The sequence below is a fragment of the Eublepharis macularius genome, chromosome 19, assembly GCF_028583425.1.
Source record: "Eublepharis macularius isolate TG4126 chromosome 19, MPM_Emac_v1.0, whole genome shotgun sequence".
NCBI classification, from domain to species: Eukaryota; Metazoa; Chordata; class Lepidosauria; order Squamata; family Eublepharidae; genus Eublepharis; species Eublepharis macularius.
Window position 1 is genome coordinate 18,667,122 of NC_072808.1, and position 18,626 is coordinate 18,685,747.

General features: G+C 47.7%; 1 protein-coding gene across 1 annotated transcript in view; it reads right to left on the reverse strand.

The window, feature by feature from the left end:
* LOC129346352 (tetratricopeptide repeat protein 39A-like) overlaps window positions 1-18,626 on the reverse strand; it is a 46,291-nt gene that overhangs the window by 11,875 nt on the left and 15,790 nt on the right. Inside the window, exons 4-12 of the mRNA XM_055003702.1 lie at window positions 17,771-17,838; window positions 17,249-17,316; window positions 15,261-15,325; window positions 12,810-12,909; window positions 9,958-10,023; window positions 7,455-7,563; window positions 6,415-6,482; window positions 2,547-2,606; window positions 829-990 (exon numbers count right to left, since the gene is read on the reverse strand). Coding sequence (XP_054859677.1) covers window positions 829-990; window positions 2,547-2,606; window positions 6,415-6,482; window positions 7,455-7,563; window positions 9,958-10,023; window positions 12,810-12,909; window positions 15,261-15,325; window positions 17,249-17,316; window positions 17,771-17,838 — 766 coding nt within the window. The remainder of the gene's footprint in view (window positions 1-828; window positions 991-2,546; window positions 2,607-6,414; window positions 6,483-7,454; window positions 7,564-9,957; window positions 10,024-12,809; window positions 12,910-15,260; window positions 15,326-17,248; window positions 17,317-17,770; window positions 17,839-18,626) is intronic.

Here is an 18,626-nt window from a genome sequence, read left to right on the forward strand (position 1 = left end):
TAGAGTAACCCTAAGAAGCAATACATCCCAGAAACACTTCCTTTCAGCACCTGCCTCCAGCTCCAGTCAAAGTTCTTTCGTACTAGCTCTGCAGGGTTCTGGGAGGGGAAATTCCTGGAGATTTGGGGGCAGGATTGCCAGGTCCCCCTCGGCTGAAAGCAGGGGATGGGAGGTGACTGCAGGGGTACCAACGGGGCCTTACCCGGTGCAGATACACTCCTGCATCGCACTGGGAATGATGCCATTCTTGGCGTGATGTGGACGCACCTGGTTGCACTAGGGATCAATTCAGTAGGAAATTAGCCCCAAATTTTTATGAACCAGTCCCTGGTGTGACCTGTTGCTTCCACATTGGGTAGCAATTTGGGGGTTTGCAGCCCCATTCCTGTGCCTCCCCCACTGGCCAGGTAAGAGTTGGTGGGGCAGAGGAACCCCTGACTAATAATCCTGTTTGGAGGATGAAGCCTGGATGGGGTGGGATTTGGGGTGGAGAGGGACCTCAGTAGGGTATACAGTCCACCCTACAAAGCAGCCATTTCCTCCAGGGGAACTGATCTCTGTTGCCTGGAGATCAGTTGTAATTCCAGGAGATCTCCAGGCCCCACCTAGAGCTTGGCTACCTTTGAGATCCAGAGTCCTCCAGATCAGGAGCTGGGAAAGGTGATAGCTGATCTCTTGCCCTTTTGTAAGCTGCAAGAGGCCTTCATCATTTTCCGGGTCTGAAGCCGAGTGCAGAGGAAGCCTTGATGTTCACCTCTGAAGCAGCCCCCTCCCCGAAGAATCCTTACCTATATGCAGGCCATTAAACCCCTTGTGCCCATTTCCCACCTTGGACCATCGGTTCTCCTTGCTCAGCAGGTCTGCATAGAAGTAGGCCATCTTCCACATCCCCTTGTAGGCAAAGCACCACATCAGTTCCCAGTAGCACATGTGGTGAAACTGTTTCCAGGCTTGCTGGACCGAGCAACCCTCTTCAAACTTCTTGATGGCCTAGGCAGAGATGGGGCGGAGGGGAGTCAAGAGCCAATGAAGCCAGAGAGGAGGGGAAACAGGTGCCAACTGTTGCTGGCACACAGGGGGCAAAGGGCAGATCAGGCAGAATGCCAACCTGGATGCAGAATTCAGCTCCCATTAAAAATTTTTTAAAAACCACTGTGAAAACAGGCTAATTAAAAACAAGGTTTTGCCAACCTGTTTTATACCATATCTCCTACACTAGCATACAATTATAACAATTTAAAGACACATTGACAATTATTACAAATTACAAATATAAAGTGTTCTATATCAAATATACGATAGCCACAAACAAAAAATAAGGTCCATGTTGATTGTAGGCAAATAACTCACAAATTCCAACTTCAATGTAAATTGCCTTTCGTCTTGAACTTCAGTAATTAGAATTCCTGTTATAAAGTGCCTAGTAGATGAGGTCCTTCAATCTTTCCTATGAAAAATGGTATTAATGGCTAATACAGTTGAGGAGTGTATATGAATTTCATTTGATATTGTGGTGCCTTTGAATAAGTTATTTGTCCTGAATGGAAATGTGGTTTTGATAAAGGCTTACAAGTTGAAATGGAGGAATAACCCGAGGATACCCATTATCTGAAAACTGAACAGAAGTTCTAAGCAATACTAATTTAGAACTAGGCACTTTATAAGAGAAATTCTTCTAATTACAGAAGGAAACTTTAGTAAGCACACTGTATATGTTCAGAGATTTGGACTACCCAAGTGGAGGATTACTCTCTGCCCTCACTATGGCAGACTATTTCTTTGCTAAAACACACTAAGGAAGATAATAAAAACAGATTTGGCCCTTTTCTCTATTTGTTAAACCACTTGTGCTAAAGTTAGTCCTTTTAAAAGCAGCCTGAAAAAAATTACATTTCATTAGTGCTTTACAACACTACATAATGGCATGAAGTCCATTTAAAAAAAAAAGATGACATTCAGTCAAGTATTTCTGCAATTAAAGCTGTGGAGCACACCATGCCCAGTCCCTTCCTGAGAAAATATCTGCGAGAACTCTTATTCTGCATTCAGAATGAAATTGTGTGTTTAAAACCCACAAGTTAAACGCCTTTCTCCCTTTAAGATACAAGTTGTCTGTGAGCTTCGGTAACCCATAATCTGTCTTTATTCTGAGTGTGCTATTTTCTAGGCTTTGGGACAGTGTCTCTATTTCCTTTCTCTCTCCCCCAGCAAGCAGCAGAGAATCTGAAGAATGCTTGGAAACTTTGGCAAGCAAACTGTATATGTTCAGAGATAGCTCCCCGCGGCTAAGGGAAGAATGCAAAGGAAAGAAATCATACCAAATAGTGGCAAAATTCTGACAGGTGCAGAACATTAACTGATCCAAACACATGTTCTGCCTGCTATAAACAAGCCTGACGTTATTGCAGTGCCAGCTAATTGTAACAGAGACACTAGTAATAAGTTAAGAAGCCAGACTCTCCCTTGTCTGGCTATGACCCCTAGATGGGGAGAGCGGTCAAGGTTCCCCCCTCCAGCGCCCTCCTGCTTGAATAAGGGCCTCTCACCTCATTGATGTTCCCTTTGATCTCTTCTATTCTCCCAGCAAAGAACAGGAAAATGGCGCTCTGCAGAATGGAGGTAAAGTGGACTTCAGCACAGGGGAACAGCCACAAGGAAGATGATACTCAAGCCCCTCAATGGGGCCCAACAGATTCAGAGTCTCTAAACACGAGGAAGCTCCAGTGGAGGGAGAGACAATGTTAGCCGGGAATTGTAGTGTAAAAAGACAGATCGGAAGGCTCTGTCAATTTCACCTCTCTAGAGCCACCCCCCCTGAAGGCTCTGTCAATTTCACCTCTCTAGAGCCACCCCCCCTGAAGGCTCTGTCAATTTCACCTCTCTAGAGCCACCCCCCCTGAAGGCTCTGTCAATTTCACCTCTCTAGAGCCACCCCCCCTGAAGGCTCTGTCAATTTCACCTCTCTAGAGCCACCCCCCCTGAAGGCTCTGTCAATTTCCCCTCCTCTTTGGGGAGGGGGAGAGGAAATAAACAAACCCTCTAAGGAGCGATCTTGCCCTGCCGGCTCTAGAGCAGGCAAAATGACAGAGCCTTCCAATCTGTCTTTTTACACTACGATTCCCGCCTAACATTGCGTCTCCCTTCACTTGAGCATCCTCGTGTACTGCATCTCGTTTAGAGAGACTCTCAGGGCCAAGCTAGAAGTGACGAGTTACACTTGAATGGCAAGTGAACCGACTCACATGTATTCCTCCCTGTTCAGTGTTCAATCCCAGCTAGTGATCGAGTGGAGCGCAAGTGGAGCGCAAGTGAACAGGGAGGAATACATGCGAGTCTGTTCACTTGCCATTCAACTGTAACTCGTCACTTCTAGCTTGGCCCTCAGCTCACAGCTTCTCCCAGAAGACAAGAGTCTGCCATACGTCTCCCTGCACCAGATGACAGGTGTGATGAAGGGATGAATCCCCCTCCCCACTCCCCATGGAGACATGCCCAAGGCAGCACTCTGTCAGTGTGATCTCCCCACAATGCTTGCCAAAAATGAGTACAAGGGTCAGATGTGGCACCCAAGTTAAGATCCCAAGGGAGAGGGGGACAGGAAGGGCATTGCTACATCGCTTGCTTCAACAGTAGCAACTCAGAATGCGATGGACAGTTCTTACCAAGAATCCTTACGGCACAGGGTTGCCAGGTCCCCTTACCCTCCGGCAGTGACGTCATCGCGCAGGCCCCAGGAGCACTCCCGTACTTTTGCACCAGGTTGATTCTTAAAGAACTGGCCCCTTTGGGGCCCAAATTGACCCAACACAAAGCGCGAGAGCCCTCTCGGAGCCTGTGTGATGACGTCACACCTAGAAGTGATGTCGTCGCGCCAGGGGCATGCCCTGGGTGGCCCATTCCCCCACCTTCCCCCCCCCCACTGGCCAGGTGAATGGTGGCGGGGGGCAGAGGCTGGGAGCGGGGGACCCCCCCACCCTCACTGGGGGACCCACAGTACCATGTTTTCTATGTTGTCTTCCCATCTTTTTTGAGTCTTTGTAAGCGGCAATTTTTTTAAAAAAAAACAGCATATTTACAGCATGAGTCAATATACAAAACATCCCCTTTCAGTTTTCCTCCTGGCCTCTTCTTTTAATGAACCTTCTGCTTCTCATCTTTCTAGCAGCCCTCCTGAATAAGCCCTTAACTCATTCAGGTCCTATAGCCTGTTCCTCTAATGACCCGTTTCTCTTTGCAACCTTTTCTTTGTAATCCTGATTGTTTACAACCGCAGAAGAACACAAAAACATTAATGAAACACTTGCTTTGTTTGCAAAGGAAAACCAGTCATTAAAGTTTGTAATTCCAGGGAGTCGCTAAGCCCTACTTTGAGCAGGCACTGCGTGCTGATTCTCGAATGCCAGAGCTGCAAGAAGGAACAGAAAGCAGCTGAGTAAAGTGGCAGAAACCAGAAGTGTCTCTACACAAGACATCTTACACAGGGATGCTCAAGTGTGGGGAGATGCAGGTTAGCTGGGAAGTGTAGTTTCAGTTTCATCAGCTGGCAGAGATCACTCCTCAGAGGGTTTGTTAATTTCATCTTCACCTCCAGAAGGGAAGGTAAAATGGACAAAGCCTTCAGGGTGGCAAAAAATGAAATTAACAAACCCTCTGAGGAGTGATCTCTGTCGGCTCTGTCTTTTTAAACGACCCTACTATAGAGAGATGAAAGTCTTTTCAAACTACGCTTCCAGTTAACATTACATCTCCCTACACTTGAGCATCCCCTAAGATGTTTCGTGTAGGAAGCCAAAGCAAGTTGCTTTAAGTGAAAGGTTGAAAACTATTTAAGGAACGAAGAGAAGTGAGACTTTTGCTCAATGGGATGGACTTCTCAGTAAACATACAACAGAATCTTCCCCACGGGAATGGGCACTGCCAGATTTTTATAGGGTACCACGTAGAACAACCATTTTAATCCAGATCTTTTCAGAAAAACAGAATCCAGGCACGGCATGGTGAAGGGAGCATCTCTGACTGCCCAGGTCCATGCTCTTTTGAGGTTTTTCAAGACGGGGCAAAAAGTATTAGTTTTTTCCTCCCAGTAATGAGAAGCTGGTGCGATGACAACCCCCCACAATTCTCATCTTCCAGCAAGGTAGGCACGTATGTCAGGAACAAAGGTTATAGGCAATCTTCTCCCTACTGCCATAGACTCAGAGCCAAGCTACAAGTGATGAATTACACTTGCCTGGCAAGTGAACAGACTCACGTGTATTCCTCCCTGTTCACTTGCCATTCACTATGTGGTCAAGTGGAGCGCAAGTGAACGGCAAGTGAACAGGGAGGAATACACGTGAGTTTGTTCACTTGCCAGGCAAGTGTAATTCATCACTTGCAGCTTGGCTCTCATACAGAAAAGGGCATTCTCACCTGCAGTCTGAAATTCCCAATAGTTTACTCTACCACTGTTAATGTAGAGCCAAAGCAATGTTGTTAAAAATCTGCATAGCCAATCAACACTCCAACGGCCAAACATGCTTTGCAAAAGCCCCACCCCGCTGTCTAAAAACACTTGGTGGGCGCAATTGTACCCATGAGGACCACTTCGGGGACCCCACCCTTACGGCCTCCATCCCACAGCTGTGCCACAGGGGGAAAAAAATCAGTAGTTGCAGTAATGCAATAGTGACATACCAACTGCTAATTTTTTTTTTAAGCGAGCAAAAGGTGGCACAGACAGGCAGGGGAAGGTAGCCACGTGGAAGAGGCCAATGCAAATACCCTTCCTTTGCAGCAGAAATGACTATGGCCGTTTCCACACTTCTCGGCATAGCGCTAAACTCACGGAACGAGGGCGTCTTCATGGCGCGATTTCTGACATCATTGAGCCACGAGTCCGTTTTTGCGCCACAACCCTGTTTTCGTAATGTGATGACATCAGAAATCGCGCCATGAAGACACCCTTGTTCCGTGAGTTTAGCGCTATGCTGAGACGTGTGAAAACGACCTATGACAAGGGAGAGCCGTTGCTGTGTGAAAGCAACCTCAGTTTAGATGTAGTTCCAACTTCAGAAAGTCCAGCAACCACTGGAGTGGAGGTACAAGAAAGTGAAAACGTGATTGACAAATTAACCCAAACAAGGAAGTTGCCCTCTGCAGTTTCTCAGCAGGGAATGAAAAGCCTTATAGAGAGCCATGCTACAAGAGACGAAAGACACTTGCCTGGCAAGTGAACAGGGAGGAATACACATGAGTCTGTTCACTTGCCAGGCAAGTGTCTTTCATCTCTTGTAGCGTGGCTCTTAGCCTTTCTCAGAAGCAGGAAATAGGCAGCCTCACTCCAGGATTCCAGGGGATTCTTTGTGGAGGCGGCAGGCAAACGGGATCTGGGGGCTTAAAGAACCATACAAGGCAACCTTCTCACTCTCTTACCTTGGGGTAGCGGGAGAGATATGGACTCAGCAAGGCCTCAGCCTCCGTGAAGTCATCTTCACCAACTCCTGGGGGGATAAAAAGTGGGAGATGGGAGCATTAGATCCCTCCCACTAGGCAGCTGCAAAATCTGGGCCAAGCTACAAGTGATGAATAACACTTGAACGGCAAGTGAACAGACTCACATGTATTCCTCCCTGTTCACTTGCGTTCCACTTGCGTAGTGATCAAGTGGAGCGCAAGTGAAGAGGGAGGAATACACGTGAGTCTGTTCACTTGCCGTTCAAGTGTCATCCATCACTTGTAGCTTGGCCCTCAGTGACTTTTTGCCACCCCAACCCAGCGTCCTGTTGGGATTGCTTGCACTGTCAAGGCCAAACACGACCCTAAGCTGTTTCTGAACCTTCCTGCTACGTATTCTCCAAAGTTCAGATCGTAACCCACAGGCCTTATTCGTACAAGTTCTCCACGGACCCAACCAGTGCTCCTCACAGACACACATCACTTCAGGGATTGGCTTCTATTTTAAAAACGAGCATGCAAATGGGCTCAGAAAGCTGCTGCCGAGGGAAGGAGAGCACCCGCCTTTCTCCCAAGATTTTCCCCCCATGCAAAAACACTGCAGAGGGGTGAGACATGTCCCCATTTCTGCTGCTCCACATGGAGGTCTTTTGTGCACATGCGGCCGCAGAAAGGGCGCAATTGTACCCATGAGGACCACTTCGGGGACCCCAGCCTTACGGCCTCCATCTCCTTCCTCGCACCGTTGGTGAATGGGGGGAAAGGCTTGGGAGAAAGGTAGGAGCTCTCCTTCCCCTAGCAGCAACTTTCCGAGCCCATGTGCATTCTCCAGAAGCCAGTCCCCAAGCTGACGTGCGCCTGCGCGTTGCACGGGGTTGGTTCCGTGGAGAACTCGTAAAAGAAGTAATGTGTAGAGTGGCTGAAAGAAGGACGTCTGGTGGGAGGAAGGGGCTGTCATCGTTCTCGGTCCTGTTCTCCAAGGTGGAGGGAAGGTCACTCCCGTACTCCCATGTGCTTACCTAAAATGAAGGTCAAGAAGGTATAGTAGCAGAGGAGCAACATGGTGCAAAGCAGCGCCCGTAGGTTGGGTGTGGTGGCCCCCTGGTGCAGCTGTTGCAGACCATAATCCTGATTGGGAGAAGAAAGAAAAACAGACAAATGGAGTGGGAGGGAAGGAGGCAGCAAGACAATTTAGGCATGACAAAAGAAAAGAGCAAGAGTCCGGTAGCACCTATCAGACTAACAAAAGATACGAGCTTTTGTAAGTGACAACTAGTATCTGAAGAAGTGAGTTGTGACTCATGAAAGCTCACACCCTACCACAAATTTCGTTAGTCTTATAGGTGTTACTGGACTCTTGCTCTTTTCTACTGCTACAGACAGACTAACATGGCTACCCATTTTGATCTTGCCCTTGCAAAGTAGAGCAGGTACAGTTTTATCCCATTCTTGCCCCAAGAAGAGCAGGGCAACCTACCGATCTACAAGCCTGTGAGATAGGCTAGGCTGAGAAATGTCTCTGGCCCCAAGGTCACACGCAGCAAGCTTTCATGGCATTATGGGGATTTGAACCCCAGAGATCTCCTGATTCCTAACCTAAGCACCCCACACCATGCTAAAGTCAGCATAGAGCTGATAAAGAATTGAGAGGGGGTTAACCCCTACCATTTGCTATTCCATTTTAAAAGGCTTTCATTTGGGGCGTATTACTGAGAAATGGTGGGAAAGGGGGAAAAATAGACATTGCCCCATTCATGACTACAGGAAAGGGACTGCTATAGGAAAGCACCAAGAGCTTCACTTGGGTTCCATACCAAGCTTCAACGCTTGCCCATCTTGACTTAGGCATGCAAATGCATTTGGGGGAGTTTTCCGCAGAAAGTGGGGGGACAGTAGAGTCCAGTAGCACCTTTAAGACTAACCCACTTTATAGCAACATAAGCTTTCGGGAACCACAGCTCTCTTCGTCAGATGCATCACATCCACACTCTATTGGACTCTTTACTATTTTGCGACTACAGACTAACACGGCTAACTCCTCTGGATTAATGGAAATACAGCATGAGCTCCGTCCAGCATGTCTCTCTGGAGGAGCACAACATGCAACCCAAATAGTCAAGAGAGTGGTATTTCTAGCACACACCCCACGCTGCTCAACAGGTGACCCCCCAAAATCTTTAATGTTGCAGAGGATTCTGGGACACAGCTCACAGACTGTGCATGGCAAGCACACTCTGTGGCATTGAAGGCCAGGCAGACTACAATTCCCCAAACAGGAAACACTAACTAAAATATTTATTTATTTATTTATTTATTTATTTATTTATAGTCTGCCTTTCTCAGGCCATTTCCACACATCCTTAAAGGGATGGCCCACTCATCGAACGCTGGCAGCTTTTCCTCTTGACTCCAGACGTCTCCATTTTCAAAATGGTTGCAGGCTGTTTGCCTTCCGTTTTTTGGCACCTTTTCTGGGATTGCACTTTCCCGCAGTCCCAGAAAAGGAGCTGAAAAAACAGAATCCAAACAACCTGCAACCATTTCTGAAAACAGAGAGAGGTCTGGAGTCAAGGGGAAAAGCCACCAACGTTCGGTGAGTGGGCCGTCTCTTTAAGGATGTGTGGAAACGGCCTCAGTGAGACTCAAGGTAGAGTACAGAGTGTAAATCAGGCTGGAATATCCCATAAACAATGGGATAGGTTACACCACCTTGCTGAATTATTCTGGATGGTCCTTGATGGTTCCGAAGCTGGTTTTACTTCCCAAGTACAGCATAATTAGAGTGGTGCTCTTGTATCCTTCGTGGTTTTGCAAGGGATGTACCTCTAAAATCACATGACTAGCGCTTCTCTAGATATTACATCTATTTAGGACAGGCTGATCCCGCTGCTTTGCCAGTTAGTCCCAAGGAAGGAGACAAGAACTGAGATGATCTCTTGATCTGAGCTATACCATTCATATTTTATATGTATAAAATCAGGGCTTTTTTTCAGCAGGAACGTGGTGGAACGGAGTTCCAGCACCTCTTAAAAATGGTCACATGGCTGGTGGCCCCGCCCCCTGATCTCCAGACAGAGGGGAGTTCAGATTGCCCTCCGCGCCGCCAAGCGGCGTGGAGGGCAATCTCAACTCCCCTCTGTCTGGAGATCAGGGGGCGGGGCCACCAGCCATGTGACCATTTTCTCCGAGGGCAACCCACTGAGTTCCACCACCTCTTTTCCCAGAAAAAAAGCACTGTATAAAATGATGCCTCCCTGACTGAGGATGGCTCAGCCGAGCGGTGGAACACATGCATTGCATACAAGAGACCAGAGTTTCAAACCCCAGCTGAAGCCACCTCAGGATTTCTTTCTACCCAAGACTGTAGGAAGTCACTCGCAGTCAGAAAAATCAATGCTGGGGTGTTCCTGGACCAACAACTAGATTCAGTATACTGCAGAGGTGTACGTTCGTATTTAATAAAGACGTACCCCACCACATCACATTTTATACACACACACACACAAACACACGTAGCTGTACCTTGTCCCCAGAAAATCCTGCAAATTCTAGAAGTTTCAGTATCCGGGGTGGGAAGAGGGAGAGAGTCTGCAAAAGAGAAACACCACCATGAATGGTAACCAAGGGGCTGGTTGCTACATATCACCTATTCCTAAATCCTTCCCCCTGGGAGGTAGTCAGGGGGACCCTTGCTCCTCTTATATGCTCCTGGGGGAACATCACATTTCCCATCACCTGCCTTCCTTCCTGAAATTATGAAAGCATCACCATGTTGTTTCAGCAGCACTCCTGGACGTCAGACACTTTAAGTTCTCATGCAAGATTCGTGTCCAGTAGCATCTTAGAGACCAACTAGATTTCCAGAGCGTGAGCTTTCAATAGTCAAAGCTTCCTTTGTGAGACACATGGGGTGGAAAATGGTAGTAGTCTTTAAAATCCAGATAAAGGTTGGGGGGAGGTATTGCAAATTAGATTGTCAGGGAGCGAGCTCTCATACATGTTGTAATTAGGTTGATAGAAAATGGGTGAGAAGTTCTCATGGTCAGATGAAGTCAGCCATGAAGAAGGTGGTGGAATTCACCTCAACTCTAAAGGCAGCTGGAGACTTAGAGCCAAGCTACAAGTGACGCCTTATGCAGGTTGGACACTTGTCAGCTCCCCTCAAGTTTTGATGGGAAACACAAGCGTCCTGGTTTTACAGCTTGGCTCTCCATTACAGCTGCAAGACCAGGACGCCTACATTTCCCATCAAAACTTGAGGGAGGCTGACAAGTGTCCAACCTGTGTCAGGCCTCACTTGTAGCTTGGCTCTTAAATAAAAGCTCCAAATTCAGAGCAGCCAGTTGATCGACCAAGGCACCTGCCGACACCTTTCCTGGCATCCAACAAGTGTTTTTAGAAAGTGGGTGGGGCCAGGTGGGGTGTTTACCCAGGAGAGCTTCTGACTGGCTGCACAGATTAAAAAAAAACATTGCTTTGGCAGCAGCTATCACCCCAGCACAAAGACCGTCACTATGTGACTGAAGGAAAACTGTGTATATACAAGAAAACACTTTAAACAGTATGTCCAGCCATTTTGTGGTTGGATCTGCCTAGGGCAACTAACAGGAGTCTTGGGATGGGCGGGGGAAACATGGGGGCACCATCAGGAAACAGCGTGACATCACTTCCAGGGAAAACTTGAAGTGACGTCACACCTCCCGAGAACTCACTGCCATTCTGTGGTAAAACCATTCCTAGAGCGGGATGACATCACTTCTGGGTTTCCCCCGGAAGTGACATCATGCCATTGCCAATTTGCAGGAGCAATGGAAAGAAATGTAAGCCAGGAAAATGGCAAGCCTAGGTCCACCTCTTGGCAGCAGCCATTTTGTATTTTTGCCTACCCACCTGCGACAGACTTCCAAAAGCTCAAAAAAGTGGAGGGCTCTTGTAGTAGAACACGGCAAGAGATCACTGTAGCATTATCACCTTATGGTGATCTAGAAATTGAAGATTTTTTAAAAACCTGAAAAAGGCCCTCCAGTGGTTGGGCATGGTGGCAGCAGAGGTTGCCAAGGGCTGTGCCAAGGGAAATGGTAGACTACGGGCAAGACCTTCAAAAATGTGCACCTTCTGGTGCCCACAGTGTGCAAAGGTGCTTTATCTGCAACCTCTCCAAAAAGATTTTATCATGCCAGGTTTGGCAAATTGAGGGACAAATCCCCAAAGTGGAGGGTTAGAGAGTGACATAATAATAATATTCGATTTATATACCGCCCTTCAAGACAGCTTAATGTCCACTCAGAGCGGTTTACAAAGTATGTTATTATTATCATCCCGACAATCCCCAGTGAGGTGGGTGGGGCTGAGAGAGCTCTGAGAGAGCTGTGACTGACCCAAGGTTACCCAGCTGGCTTCAAGCAGAAGAGTGGGGAATCAAACCCGGTTCTCCAGAGTCCTGCCGCTCTTAACTGCTACACCAAACTGGCTCATAGGCATGCCAAAAAAAACCCCTCTTCTTTGGTTTAGATTCCAAACTGGATCAAAGCCTCCACGGGGAAACAATTACTTTTCTAATTAAAGCGGCCTGGCCATTACCAATGCCTCTATCGTAATAAAATCAAAAAGAGTCCAGTAGCACCTTTAAGACTAACCAATTTTATTTTATTGTAGCATAAGCTGATCCGAACCAGTTTGGATCAGGCATCTGATGAAGAGAACTTGATTCTCGAAAGCTTATGCTACAATAAAATAAAATTGGTTAGTCTTAAAGGTGCTACTGGACTCTTTTTGATTTTGCTACTACAGACTAACACGGCTAACTCCTCTGGATCTATCGTAATAAAGAACAGAAATAGGGTAACGAGATAAGCAAGCATTGACCGTACACTTAGCTTACCTAAGTATATCTGACACTAAAGAAAAAGGTTATTGAGTAATGAAGTCTGAATCTAAGGTAGCTTCTGTCTGTCTTCTGGGTGGGCTGCCACGTCATGCAATACAATAATGTCAGGAAAAGGCTGGTTGTTGACTTGCACATGACTTTCTGTCTCTCTTTCTCCATAGCTGAGAGGATACGGAAAACACAAACTGGAGGCCATAGCAAGTCCTCTCGCTTCTCTCTCCTAGCTGGGAGTCAATTTTCCGGGGTGCAGAAAACGGAAGCAGCATTCCAGAATGCTCCTCTGCAAATCCTGAGGCCTGGCTTGTCTCGGCTGCACTTTCCATCTCAGCCTGCACACTGGCAAATGAGCCTATTTCCACATGACTGTGGCAAGACTCCAGTGTCTTCTCCTCTGACGGAGAGGCTGCACCCTCTCCGCAGATGAAGAACAGCCCGGGCATCAGTGCTTTTAACACAATTTCTGTCCAGATGACCATTAGTAACTCACCAAGTTGAAGGCACCAATGCCCAGCGCAACTCCGCCCTCCAAATGGCCACGAACAGAGCTTGCTGGCAACGGACTGGGTTGCATGAAACTGTTGAGTTCCCTGTGAAAAACACACAAGTGCAAGCCCATCACACCTTCTACCCGCGGAAGCTAGAAAGAGCACCCAGCAGTCCGAGATCACACAACCCCTCTAGCTTCTAAAGCATTCCCGTCCTGGCTTCAAGCCAATACTTTCTCAGTAGCTCAGAGCCCCATGTGGCTCTTTGACACACGACTTGCGCCTCTTCTGAGCATTGTTCCCCATTGTGTCCCCTGCCCCATGTTCCAGGAGAGAGGCCAAGGCCCTTGTCCAGTGAGGCAGGTGATTGATTGGCAGGTGGTTTCCACCTTGAAACAGAACGGGCCAGCTGCAAGCCTTCCTGAAGGGCAGGCCTCATGCCAGAGACAGAAGCAACTGTGGCTCTTTTGGCTGATGGTCCTCGCGAATGTGGCTCTCTCCAACCTGCAAAGTGAGTACCACTAATCTAAAATATTTTACTGTTGTGACAAGTAGACAAACAAATGGGAATCTCAGCTGTTCCCCAAGACACCAAACTCCCAACTGCAGGACTGCCAGCACAAAAAAGGCGATTGCAGGTCCAGAAAGACAGCCCAACATTCAGTACCACCTTTTTTTAACTGATTTATATATATTTATACAGGGCTTTTTTTCAGCTGGAGTGCAGTGGAACAGAGTTCCAGCATCTCTTGAAAATGGTCACATGGCCGGTGTCCCCACCTCTGATCTCCAGACAGAGGGGAGTTTAGATCACCCTCTGCACCGCTTTTTGCCGAGGGCAATTTAAACTTTAAACGCCCCCCTTGTTCCAGCTGACCCAAAGTGACATCATTGTGTATTCCTGGGAGTGTGCATGAACTCTGCGCATGTGGTATCAGGGGCACCACCTCCCGCCAGGAGTTGCCCCCTCTGCTGGCAACTCACTGAGCTCCACCACCTCTTTTCCCAGAAAAAAAGCTCTGTATTTATAACCCCACTATTACCCACCAAGGGGATCCAAAGCCTCTTACAGGGTTGCTGGCCCTAGAGAAGTTTGCCTTTTTCGGCCCTGGCACCAACCTGGTGGAACACTCTGTCTGTGGAAACCCGGCCCCAGTCGGACTTATTATCTTTCTACTGGGCCTGCAAGACAGAGATGTTCTGCCAGGCAGATGATGGTTGAGGCAGGTGGGCTGAAAAATCGGCCTCATGCCTGGGGCTGAGGTGTCCCCGCCCTCCCAAGACTGTTTTCATCTGGTAGCTGGCCATCCTGCCCCATGGAACTGTTTACTGTCTGGTGAGTGTGCAATATGTGCACAACTGTCTTACAAAGATTTTATTGATTGACTGAAGTTTTAATTGTGCTACCATGTTTTGACTGTATTTATTGCAACTGAGCCCGCTTATGGGAAGAGCAGAATATAAATTGAATAAAAGAAAAGAATTCGCTCCCCTTCCATGTTACCCTCACAACAACCTTGTGAGGTAGGTTGGGCTGAAAGAGAGGGAACGGCTGAAGGTTACCCATATGAGTTTCTACAAAAGAGTGAAGATTCAAATTTGAATCTCCCAGATAGGGTTCCCAGGTGCCCACCAGTGGTGGGCAAACTCCCAGGGATTTGCCCCCTCGTCTGCCGATCACCCAGCGATCAGCAGGAGGTGGCAAGCTCCGGAAGGTTGTCCACCACTGGCAGGCACCTCAGGAATGCGCACCATGCGCGCATTCCCAACAGGCGCAGCAACGTCTCATCCGGAAGTGACATCATTGTGCCAGCTGCAGGAGCGTGGCTGCAGTTTGTTTGTAGCATGGGAGCTGGTGCTGAGAGGAGGGGCTTACCCAAGGCCACCTACTAAGCTCATGGCTTGCCGCTTCGGGATTCGTTTTTTTCTGAATCTTTTCCCCATTTCGGTAAACCTGAAGCAGGAAACCCATATTTTGGGGGGGGGGGGTGCACACCCCTAGTCTGAAATGGTATGATCCCAGGGAATCTCTCGTTTGATTTATGTGCCCAAGTAGAGGAGTCCAGAGCCTAGGATGGACTTCTTCTTATCACATCTTTCACTCGTTCCTTCTCACCTTTTTATTTGGTGGGGGTTGTAAGGAAAGCTGTGACCACCTAAAAGCACTTTTCGACCTTTCTCCCATTGACAGTGTGTATATGTGAAACAGAAAGGCAGTTTTAAATATGCGTATCCTGGGATCCAGAATTTATTAATTTATTAACAGCTGCATTCAGTCTTCCTGTGCCATACAAGTGATCCAGCAGTGCACACGTGCGCCAAGATTAAGCCCTGCCTTACAGCACAAACCTAAGCAGAGTTACTCCAGTCTAAGCCCACTGATTTCAATAGGCTTAAACTGGAGTCATTCTTCCTTGGATTGCACTGTTAATGTTCTAGCCAAACCCACTCACCTGTAAATGAGGTAGCTGTTACGCACCTTGATCCCCCCTTTTATGAAATTCACCATATTTTCATCCTATAAGAAAGAGGAAGATTAGAAAGTCCCTGAGCAAGTTCTTCATTTTTAATTCATATAAATGCTGCAGTTTTTAGCTTAGGACAGCTGAGGTTGAAGTATCCATCACAAATCTCCCTCCCTTAGGGCAACGGTTAATCTTGGAGAGGGAAGAAGCCGCAACTCTCTCTGCCTCTCTTTGTTCCCGCCTAACGTTTCCCCCCAAATTGCCATATCTACGAGACTGTTTTCAAATACAATTAAGAGCTTAAGAGAAAAAATATTCTAGTCCCCAACAATTTATGCCTCTTCGTTAAATCCTTCCCAGCAGCAAAGAAAAAGATATTCTACGGACATTGTTGCAAGTAGACACAGACATTAAGAGCATTTCAGCAAACCACAACCCTTAGCAGAAATCTTAGGGGAAATAGTCCAGATTTAAATATATTCAAGTACACCAGAAATTTATTCTCCAAAGCTAGATAAATCTTCCATCCTTTAGCTACAAAGCATACCCCCCCCCCAAGTCCAAATATCACTGGCCACAATGAATTGCTTAAAACCTCTTTGGAGGTTTCTAAGCAGAGGCTAGATGGCCATCTGACTGCAATGCTGATTTTGTGAACCTGGGCAGATCACGAGGGGGAGGGCATGAGGGTTACTTCAGTGCTTAGTTCTTGTGGCCCCTTCTTACAAGCCCAGGATAATGTCGATCGCCACTTTGAGGTCAGGAAGTAATTTTCTCCAGGCCAGTTTGGCTAGGGATCCTGATGGTGTTTTGCCATCTTCTGGGCATGGGGCAGGGGTCACTGGGGGTGTGGGGGGAAATGGAAGGTAGTTGTGAATTTCCTGCATTGTGCAGACGGTTGGACTAGATGACCCTGGAGTAGAAATGGGCACAAACAGCAATTCAAACAAAAAAAGCCACAAACAGCCCAATCCGCTGTTCGCGAGCAAGCTGTTCGTGAGGCCCCATTCCCAGCGAACATGTGTTCATTCCAAGCCCTCTTTGTGGCATTCGTCAGCCGTTCGTAAAGCCAGACAGTCTGGCGCCTTTCAATCAATTCCCCTGGCAACATAGGCATGGACTGTCTGAACTGTGTCTGAACTCCTTCTAGCTTTCCTTCTGGCTTGTAACCCCTCAAAGTAGCTTCCAGCAGAAAGTCCAGTTTTTGCCACTGTGAAGAGAACTTGACATGCATCATGCCTTTCCCCAGCTCAAGTTCAGCTAAGTCCCAAGGGGGCCTTTCTGGCTCCCACGAACCTCCAACTACAAACATGTCATGTCCGTCAATGTTCGTGAATCCCTGTTCATGAATGGCAACCAACAACGAACATCGTGTTCAGGTTTTTTTCCTGTTCGTGCTCATCTCTACCCTGGAGGTCCCTTCCAGTTCTACGATTCTATGACTCTATGACTCTAATTACAAAACATATTTAAGAGCATTTGAAAACCAGCCTCCTTCTAAACTTACTCTGCCATCCAAAGAACACTTTCCTAAGAGCAAGCCCTACAGAGGAGAGAAGCAGGATTCCGAGTAGATCTGTTTAAGACTGCTCTCTTGCTCTACCTTCGGAGCAGAACAGCCACCCACCACTGCCATCCCTTTGGCAAGCGAGCCTACTCAAGCCGCACATGTGGCTGCATACATGTAGAGCGTCTGTGTGCACATTTGTTTGTTTGAAGGGTTTATGGATCGGGGCACTAATCCAACATTGGCAATGCAGGAGAACAGAGCATCACAAACTCCCCCTTATAATCAGCCAGCCGCAGACAAAAACAAGAATAAGGAGGCATTTGGGTGGAGAGACGTTTCCCACCTCTCTGAAACTCCCATGGTTAGCCCCTCCAAGAATCTCCCCACCACCACCTATTTTGACAACCTCTGTTAAGATGGAACGGGACTCATGCTTATACCCTGGAGGGAAAGGAGTTCCTCTTACCTGGAGGAAGGTTAGAGCCGCCCGGTGCAACAAGCATTCGGCATAACACACTTCAGCATGCAGCTCCTCTGCAACAGGAAACAGATGGATTTATTCAAGGAGGCTGCAGGCTGTTCCTAGCCATACGCCCCCCCCCCAATACTTCCACCAATCAGCCTCTTCTTGTATCCATCCACAGATCCAGTCCAAACCCAACAGCTCCCAGACCTTCTTCTCATGCTCTTCAGGGAGCTGGACTGGAATTGTCTCCCACTAAGGGACGCCTCAATGTATCATCCCCTGCCCCAGCCAAGACTGGAGAAAGATCCACAGCCAACACCCCCCAGATAGGAAGCGATGGATATTACAAAGCTCATTCTGAGATAAGATGGCAACGAAAGAAGTGCTCAGACCCAAGTCCGTGGACTCCAGCACCTTGTTTCCAAAAGCAGCCAGCAAAATGCCCCCGGGTGCTCAAAAGGATCAGCCCCATTCTGTTCAATGGACCCTGCTCCCAGCACTCTCCATTTTAATTCCTCTCACCCTCAGTACAGGCTTCTCCCCCTGTCCGACCAGAGAAGGCGCCGGTCACAATGTTTTTCCTGCGAAACCTACCAGCAGAACCAGAAGAAGATACTCAGTTAAATACCTTCCTTTCCACATCCTTCTCACCTCAACACATGCCCCCAAAGAAACTGTATATTCTCCCTAATAATAATAATTAACAACATTCCATTTATATACTGCCCTTCAGGACAACTTAACACCCACTTAAAGCGGTTTACACAGTATGTTATTATTATCATCCCCACAACAATCCCCGTGAGGTGGGTGGGGCTGAGAGAGCTGTGACTGACCCAAGGTCACCCAGCGGGCTTCAAGCGGAGGAGTGAGGAATCAAACCTGGCTCTCCAGATTAGAGTCCTGCCACTCTTAACTACTACACCAAACTGGCCCCTACAAACACCCATCACTCTCAGCCAAGTCTCTATGCTCATGTTCTCCCCTGTCCTGCAATTCAAACCTCCCAGGAATCTTTCCAAACCCAATTTAAACATTTCTCCAAACAAGACAGAGGGCCAAACTACACGTGACGCCTGACACAGGTTGGACACTTGTCAGCTTCCCTCAAGTTTTGATGGGAAATGTAGGCAGCTTGGTGGAATGTTGGACAAGTAACAGTTGAAAAGTCCATTGGACAGCAGTCGGAAAGCCAAGCTGCAAGACCAGGACACCTACATTTCCCATCAAAACTTGAGGGAAGCTGACAAGTGTCCAACCTGTGTCAGGCGTCATTTGTAGCTTGGCCTAGAGAAGAACCAGGCAGGATTTCACTACTGCTGTATTTCAGGAGGGGGAGAGGGTGTTATATGCCCCCCAAACAGGGCATAGGGTTTCC